Source organism: Mizuhopecten yessoensis, unplaced genomic scaffold, assembly GCF_002113885.1.
Source record: "Mizuhopecten yessoensis strain PY_sf001 unplaced genomic scaffold, ASM211388v2 scaffold1379, whole genome shotgun sequence".
NCBI classification, from domain to species: Eukaryota; Metazoa; Mollusca; class Bivalvia; order Pectinida; family Pectinidae; genus Mizuhopecten; species Mizuhopecten yessoensis.
The window spans coordinates 1,290,281-1,299,462 of NW_018404017.1; the positions used below are offsets into that span (position 1 = coordinate 1,290,281).

General features: G+C 35.6%; 1 protein-coding gene across 2 annotated transcripts in view; it reads left to right on the forward strand.

Moving 5' to 3' along the window:
• LOC110460841 (sialin-like) overlaps positions 1–8,243 on the forward strand; it is a 30,016-nt gene extending 21,773 nt beyond the window's left edge. For both annotated transcript variants that reach the window (XM_021514032.1, XM_021514023.1), the window contains 4 exons: positions 297–429; positions 2,497–2,647; positions 3,142–3,232; positions 7,252–8,243. In XM_021514032.1, coding sequence (XP_021369707.1) covers positions 297–429; positions 2,497–2,647; positions 3,142–3,232; positions 7,252–7,791 — 915 coding nt within the window. In that variant the 3' untranslated portion in view covers positions 7,792–8,243. The remainder of the gene's footprint in view (positions 1–296; positions 430–2,496; positions 2,648–3,141; positions 3,233–7,251) is intronic.
• The last annotated feature ends 939 nt before the right edge of the window (positions 8,244–9,182 follow it).

Here is a 9,182-nt window from a genome sequence, read left to right on the forward strand (position 1 = left end):
TTTTGTTATCCCAGAATGGTGTGCTGTCCTCAGTTCCTTACCTGTGTTTTTGTTATCCCAGAATGGTGTGCTGTCCTCAGTTCCTTACCTGTGTTTTTGTTATCCCAGAATGGTATGCTGTCCGCAGTTCCTTACCTGTGTTTTTGTTATACAAGAATGGTGTGCTGTCCGCAGTTTCTTATCTGTGTTTTTGTTATCACAGAATGGTGTGCTGTCCGCAGTTCCTTACCTGTGTTTTTGTTATACCAGAATGGTGTGCTGTCCGCAGTTCCTTATCTGTGTTTTTGTTATCCCAGAATGGTGTGCTGTCCGCAGTTCCTTATCTGTGTTCGGCTTTTTCCGGGTTTCTCGCTGGACAAACAGCCGATGTTATTAGGTCTAGAAAAATCCTCTCAACGACAGCAACGAGACGTTTATACCAGGTATCAGGTAAGTTGTCTGATTTTAAATCAGAAAAAAGTGCAACAAAGCCATGAACATACTTATATTTCACCTGAGGAGAAAAGGTTATCATCAGGCACAGTTAGCTGTCTATAGCGTAGTTAATAAATTGTAATATATGTTTGTGACCCTTCTTTATCATTTGGCTTATTCTGCTGTTCTCAGTGTATGAATACATAACCTGAACACTACTGCTATAGCTTCGTGACAACGCATCTGGAAAACAGTTCTTTACAAAAACGTCATTTAAAACGTTCCCCGGCACCTAAATCAACACTTATTTGATATGAATATTCTATTCATTTAAATTATTATGTATTTTTTAAATCAAAAACAAATAATTCAGATATCAGAGCTTTGTTTTATTGTTCGATTTTGTAAGGAAAACAGCTCGTGACTTCAGCTGGTTTTCTGTTTTTGTTCTAGTTATAATTGACCTACCATCGTCGATTACCATGGGAAGTTTTAAATGAGAGAGGAAAACATCAACTTAATTGCACTAGATTAAAGAAAAATATAAGCAATAAACTGCATAAAAGTTACAAACCTTCTGATATAACTGCAACCGGACCACAAATAGAATTCCCCTCAGGTGGTATACATTGCACCTACCGAAATCCTCACTGTTTCTCAAATAACTATATCCTATACGTCGTCCTTGGCAACGGACATGAGAGTCCGATTTATTATATTACCAACGAAGGATCAGATGGCATTTGTTGGTTGTTAGATTTAATTGTAGGAGGTGTACATTGTATCCCAAGCCAAACATTGTTATACGCTTATACGTTGCGAGGAGTTTTAAAACCAAAATAAACAAATAAAAAACAAGAGTTATGATATCTATGACAGCTTCTTAACTAAGATAGTAACCAGAAACTCATGTCCCTTCTTTTGCGCATGTACACAGATATATTAGACCGCCGCTCAATCTGTATAAATATACTGTGGTATAGGATTGTAGTTTATCTGGTAAATTATTTCAATATTTTAATTGATGTTTTACAAAATTTGTTGCTACGTTTTAAGGTAGAAACAAATTACGTTTTTTGCCTAATGCAAATGAATAAGCAACATAATCAGTAAAGCCTGTATAAGCAGTCACGGGTGTAGCAACTAAACGTGGTGTAAATTGAATCATGGTTTATCTCGTTCTGCTCTCTTTAAAAGCTTGATAAAAAGCAACTGTTGCTTTACCTAACACTGTAGGGCAAAGTAATCCTAGTATCCTTTTGTTTTAATTTACATAGATATCAATGATATCCAAAGAGTCATTGTCTTTTCATGTTATACTGGGATTCACAGATTGTGATTCGGACTTACCAAATCGTATATACTATAAAAAGAGGTAATAGAAAAAAATACTTCACAACATTTTGAATTCCGATCTCATTTTGCTTTGATGGATAAATTGATAAATAACATACCGCTAAAAACCGTCGACCGTTGCTCCAAATTCGAAAATTACACCTAAATGTGTCGAGGTCAGTCGAGGTGCTTTGATGATGACATCACAACAGACATTGGATCACTGTGCCATTTTGGCAACGTCTTAATGTTTGAGTTTATGTTACACATGGGAGTCGTTGGAAGAGTGTTCACTTATTGCAGACGCATGGTACAAGAATTAAACAACCATACTGTTATCAGGTGATACACTATGGCAATAATCGAATGTCAGCTACGATTAACAAGGGCGGTGCTATGTTTAATCCATCAGTCGGTGCTTTATATAAGTAAAATCGTAGATGCTCGGTTCAGAATATATTTATGTTTACCTGATTAATGATCGTTAGTTCAACCGCTTTCCAAGCAATTGGAACGGACTACCAAAACTTGTCTTAGTATTTATTCCCAAAGGTGAGGGACTTTTAAAGCTACACAAGGTCTTAATACATGGATCTAGAAAATATTTTAATTTGGCAGTTCAACTCAACGGAGAATAAAAGAACTCGAAGCTGGAAAATGACTACGGGGACATTCTTTAACTTATATGATACTTCATTGAAAGTTGAAAGTTGTCATTTATTTATCATTTTCTTTTTCATATTGTAGCGTTCGTTGGAGCAGGCGTGTTTTCCGTGGCAACTGGTTTCGCTACGTGTGAGCATCGGGATATGGCTGTGATCTTCCTATCAATCGCCGTTATGTTTACCGGGCTTTGCAGGGCTGGATACGTTGTAAACCATGTTGACTTCGCACCCAAGTTAGTTGTTAAGATCAGTCATAGGTTTTACTAAAAAAAATGGTAGAAGCCAACGATTTGAAGTACCCATTTTTAGAAATACGTTTACCATGTCAGATTTCATTGACCATATACAAGAGAGAAACAACCTGTAATTCGAACTCAAAATAGATAAACCATGAAAATTATGAACAATTAGAAGTTTTACACACCCTTCAAAAATACAAAGAGGATACGAGCAAGCGTTTTTGAGGGGTAAACATGTTTTGCTTATTTGACGACATCCTCCATTAAAATCGAAGTCAAATCTAATTGACATCCTTACATCAAAGTGAGAACGAAACAAAAGGTGTATATATGAGCAAAGTTAACGTCTGTATGTCCGAATACGTTTGTGACGGCTACTATTAAAAGTTCTATGTAGGCATCAGTTTTAATGATATTCGTTGATGCTAATCTCAAATATTACTTTGATGATTATGATTTAATCATTCAGATCATTTTTTGTTTTGAAGGTACGCTGGTACGCTGTACGGAATAACAAACACAGCAGCCACCGTGCCGGGAATGGTGGCCCCGATCGTAGCAGGGGCGCTCACACCAAACGTAAATGTGACGTCATATGTCCTCAGAAAATGCTAATTACTGATAATTTACTCCTCACTGTGCTATTGGTAGGGCAGGCACATTTGTATGCCAAATAATATGTTAACAACATGACTATACATGTACTCTTGAAATACCATATAAATATCCAAGGTGCTCTTCCAGTCCTAATTGAATTATTTAGTAGTCAGTGTCGCATTTATCTTATACACTAATGTATATGTAAAAGGTCTAAATATATGTCGTTGGATATTTCGTATATTCTTATGACTATTACATTGGACGCCCGGTATATTCCATGATATCTAACATTTTATAATTCCTTTACTTATGCTTTTTAAGGAAGCAGACAATTTTCTAGTTTCTGAAAGAATAAGTTTGGTCCCATAAGTTGCAAAAGAACCCACAATGTTTAAATGTTCTAATCGTTTGTTGCAATACCCTTCTTTACATATATAATAAAGCGGTGTTATCTTGTAGACGAAACTTTCTATAATATTATGCAACCCGTTTCATCTTTGTTAGTATGGCATTTCATAAAAAGGTATTTTTCACATTCTCAGTAAAATTACATTTCCTCGAGCCCTTCAAAATGACGTTGTGGCGAACAATCAATGTGTTTACGCTAAGTCTGACGTCATGCCGTTTTTTCAGTATTGTAGTTAATGCTTACTATGTTTTGCTTTCCTCATTTACGTACTACATAAGTAACTTTCATACTCAATATTACTTGTGGTAATGTTGATTCGGTAGATACCATATCTTGCTAATTGGTGCCTCATTTACGTACTACATAGGTAACTTTCATAATCCGTATTACTTGTGGCAATGTTGATTCTGTAGATACCATATCTTGCTAATTGGTGCCTCATTTACGTACTACATAGGTAACTTTCATAATCCGTATTACTTGTGGCAATGTTGATTCTGTAGATACCGTGTCTTGCTTATTGGTTCCTCATTTACGTACGACATAAGTAACTTTCATACTACGTATTACTTGTAGTAATGTTGATTCTGTAGATACCGGGTCTTGATAATTGGTTCCTCATTTACGGACTACATAAGTAACGTTCATACTCCGTATTACTTGTGGTAATTTTGATTCTGTAGATACCGTATCTTGCTTATTGGTTCCTCATTTACGTACGACATAAGTAACTTTCATACTTCATATTACTTGTGGTAATGTTGATTCGGTAGATACCATATCTTGCTAATTGGTTCCACATTTACGTACTCCATAAGTTTTGCTTTCCTCATTTACGTACTACATAACTAACTCTCATACTCCGTATTACTTGTGGTAATTTTGATTCTGTAGATACCGTATCTTTATAATTGGTTCCTCATTTACGTACGACATAAGTAACTTTCATACTACGTATTACTTGTAGTAATGTTGTTTCTGTAGGTACCATATCTTGCTAATTCGTTCCTCATTTACGTACTGCATCAGTAACTTTCATACTCCGTATTTCTTGTAGTAATGTTGATTCTGTAGGTTCCATATCTTGCTAATTGGTTCCTCATTTACGGACTCCATAAGTAACTTTCATACTCCATATTACTGGTGGTAATGTTGATTCTGTATATACCGTATCTTACTTATTGGTTCCTCATTTACGTACGACATAAGTAACTTTCATACTCCATATAACTTGTGGTAATGTTGATTCGGTAGATACCATATCTTGCTAATTGGTGCCTCATTTACGTACTGCATAAGTAACTTTCACACTCCGTATTACTTGTGGTAATGTTGATTCGGTAGATACCATATCTTGCTAATTGGTGCCTCATTTACGTACTACATAGGTAACTTTCATAATCCGTATTACTTGTGGCAATGTTGATTCTGTAGATACCATATCTTGCTAATTGGTGCCTCATTTACGTACTGCATAAGTAACTTTCACACTCCGTATTACTTGTGGTAATTTTGATTCTGTAGATACCGTCTCTTGATAATTGGTTCCTCATTTACGTACTCCAAAAGTAACTTTCATACTCCATATTACTTGTGGTAATGTTGATTCGGTAGATACCATATCTTGCTAATTGGTTCCACATTTACGTACTCCATAAGTTTTGCTTTCCTCATTTACGTAATACATAAGTAACTTTCATACTACGTATTACTTGTAGTAATGTTGTTTCTGTAGGTACCATATCTCGCTAATTGGTTCCTCATTTACGTACTATATAAGTAACTTTCATACTCCATATAACTTGTGGTAATGTTGATTCGGTAGATACCATATCTTGCTAATTGGTGCCTCATTTACGTACTACATAGGTAACTTTCATACTCCGTATTTCTTGTGGTAATGTTGATTCGGTAGATACCATATCTTGCTAATTGGTTCCACATTTACGTACTCCATAAGTTTTGCTTTCCTCATTTACGTACTACCTAAGTAACTTTCATACTCCGCATTACTTGTGGTAATGTTGATTCGGTAGATACCATATCTTGCTAATTGGTGCCTCATTTACGTACTGCATAAGTATCTTTCATACTCCGTATTACTTGTAGTATTGTTGATTCTGTAGATACCATATCTTGCTAATTGGTTCCACATTTACGTACTCCATAAGTTTTGCTTTCCTCATTTACGTACTACATAGGTAACTTTCATAATCCGTATTACTTGTGGCAATGTTGATTCTGTAGATACCATATCTTGCTAATTGGTTCCACATTTACGTACTCCATAAGTAACTTTCATACTTCATATTACTTGTGGTAATGTTTATTCTGTAGATACCGTATCTTGCTAATTTGTTACTCATTTACGTACTCCATAAGTAACTTTCTTACTCCGTATTCCTTGTAGAACTGTTGATTCTGTAGATACCATATCTTGCTAATTGGTGCCTCATTTACGTACTGCATCAGTAACTTTCATACTCCGTATTACTTGTAGTATTGTTGATTCTGTAGATACCATATCTTGCTAATTGGTTCCTCATTCACGTACTACATAAGTAACTTGCATTCTCCGTATTACTTGTAGTAATGTTGATTCTGTAGGTACCATATCTTGCTAATTGGTTCCTCATTTACGTACTGCATAAGTAACTTTCATACTCCGTATTACTTGTGGTAATGTTGATTCGGTAGATACCATATCTTGCTAATTGGTGCCTCATTTACGTACTGCATAAGTATCTTTCATACTCCGTATTACTTGTGGTAATTTTGATTCTGTAGATACCATATCTTGCTATTTGGTTCCTCATTTACGTACTGCATCAGTAACTTTCATACTCCGTATTACTTGTGGTAATTTTGATTCTGTAGATACCGTATTTTGCTTATTGGTTCCTCATTTACGTACTCCATGAGGAACTTTCATACTCCTTATGCCTTGTAGTAATGTTGATTCTGTATGTACCATATCTTGCTAATTGGTTCCTCATTTCCGTACTACATAAGTAACTTTCATACTCCGTATTACTTGTAGTAATATTGATTCTGTAGGTACCATATCTCGCTAATTGGTTCCTCATTTACGTACTGCATAAGTAACTTTCATACTCCGTATTCCTTGTTGTAATGTTGATTCTGTAGATACCTTATCTTGCTAATTGGTTCCTCATTTCCGTACTACATAAGTAACTTTCATCCGCCGTATTACTTGTGGTAATGTTGATTCGGTAGATACCATATCTTGCTAATTGGTGCCTCATTTACGTACTGCATAAGTATCTTTCATACTCCGTATTACTTGTGGTAATTTTGATTCTGTAGATACCATATCTTGCTATTTGGTTCCTCATTTACGTACTATATAAGTAACTTTCTTACTCCGTATTACTTGTGGTAATGTTGATTCTGTAGAGACAATATCTTGTTTATTGCTTACGGCAATTGTTTATTATTTTGAAGACGCTTTTATTTGGAATACAATGAAGGATAACATATTTTTCAAGAAATCAACGTTTTTTTAAGTGAAAGTTGTTAATATTTGTATATGACAACCCTAACATTATTTAACTTGTTGCATCAACAGGACACACAGGCGGAGTGGAGGAACGTTTTCTATGTATGTGCAGCCTTCGACTTGTTTGGCGCCTTAGTGTTTGGAATGTTTGGGTCCGGTGAACTTGAACCTTGGGCTCGAGATCCTGATGACGACAAACAGATCGATGATGTAGTCATGACCAGTATCGATGTAGAGAAGGCCCCAAACATGGACAACTTCAAAATGGACGACGATAACTGTGTCGTGGAGCCTGAAGTTAATGGCGTGGTAAACGAGACTAGTGAAAGCAGCGCCCCCTTGGAACAGAAGGGAGATGATGACTCCATGACCGAGTCAAGCACTTTGAAGGATTCTGATGACGCGACGGGTATGTCATCAAATTTAATGATTGACGATGCTGACCTGTCGCCAGAAAGAGACGATTTAAGTGATGAACATTTAGAGACCAAAAAAGATGAAATTGACACAACAAACGTCATCAGTCAGGAGCAGAAATTAACTGAAATAATGTTTTTTGGAACACGTGTATCATTAGAAATTATTGCTGAACAGACAAACGAAGCATAACATATTTTGAAATATGTGTTCAGTGTCGAAATGGAGACACTTAACTTATATTTGATCTTCTTACAACAGGGGATAATATTATACGGAGGTCACTTCCTATTTAACAAATGTCGAACTATTTATGCTCGGTAATAAACAAATATTTATCCTATTGCATGTACACTGTTTCGTAGCATGCTTAATAGATACAGATCTTGCACAGCGGCAACACACAAGTACAGAGGTTTGCCGTAGCTAGATAGGAGATATTTACTGATCAGGCACTGGTTACATGAAATACTATTACGCAAACGTCTTCAAGCGCTAATTCAAATCTGTATTTGGAGTTTTCTATTGTATATATGTGTGGTGTTTGAGTTCTTTTACAAAAACGACGAGTACCATATACCTTTGTTCAGTGGGTAATTTATTTCCCTGTAACAATATTAAAACACACATGAGACAATATACAGAAACGAACTCGCCTAATAATACATTTACATATGGAAAATTCACATTAAAACGTACGATACTTTTTAAAAGATATAAAGTGATAAAACAATTATTTAAAGAAGTAGACTAGAAAACGATATATGAATATTTGAATATGGTTAATATAATACTGGAAATAACATTTAGTAGCTTACACCGAAGTATAATATCATTGTTAAATAAGGAAAGTGTTCACTTAGCCATTAACCACACCCATAAGTATATATTAGCAATTTGCGACAAGTTATATAGTATTCCCAATACATATAAAGTATGGAGCATTAATATTTATCAGCATACATATTAAGTTTAGCAATAGCTTAGTTTAGCAATAGCTAAGTTGAACAATAGCTTACCCTGTATGTGGTACCGGGGATCCACTAGTATAATCATAGTTCTGTAGGTATCTCTATATTCTGCAAGGTATCTACATGGCGATGTTGCCTCTACCAGGAGCAGATAGGTAGTGAATAGAAAAGAACGGACAGAGGAGCAAAGAAAACATTAACGCGGGAAATATCGCGCAATGCGACAGGTGTCAGAGGTCAGTTTGTCACTGGTCAAACAGATATACAATAACCTTTACAATTACGTTACACTTCCATTCAAAACGAAGGGTGTGGATGCGGATGCGGAGCGCGGATTACGGATTAAAATCAACGACACAACATTATACAAACTAATACTAATTAATTAGACTCAATATATTTGACTGAATCTTAGGAATATAAAGAATTAAAATGAACTGACAAATCTGACAGGGTGCCACATATTAATTATGGAAGTGCTTATTCATGGATGCTCTTACATGGTAAAATTCAAAACACACGTCAATTTAGGTACGCGCAAGAAGTACGTTTACAGTATCCGCTGAAGCCTGTTAATTTGTGGCGTAATAAAGTGTTTCATATGCACCATTC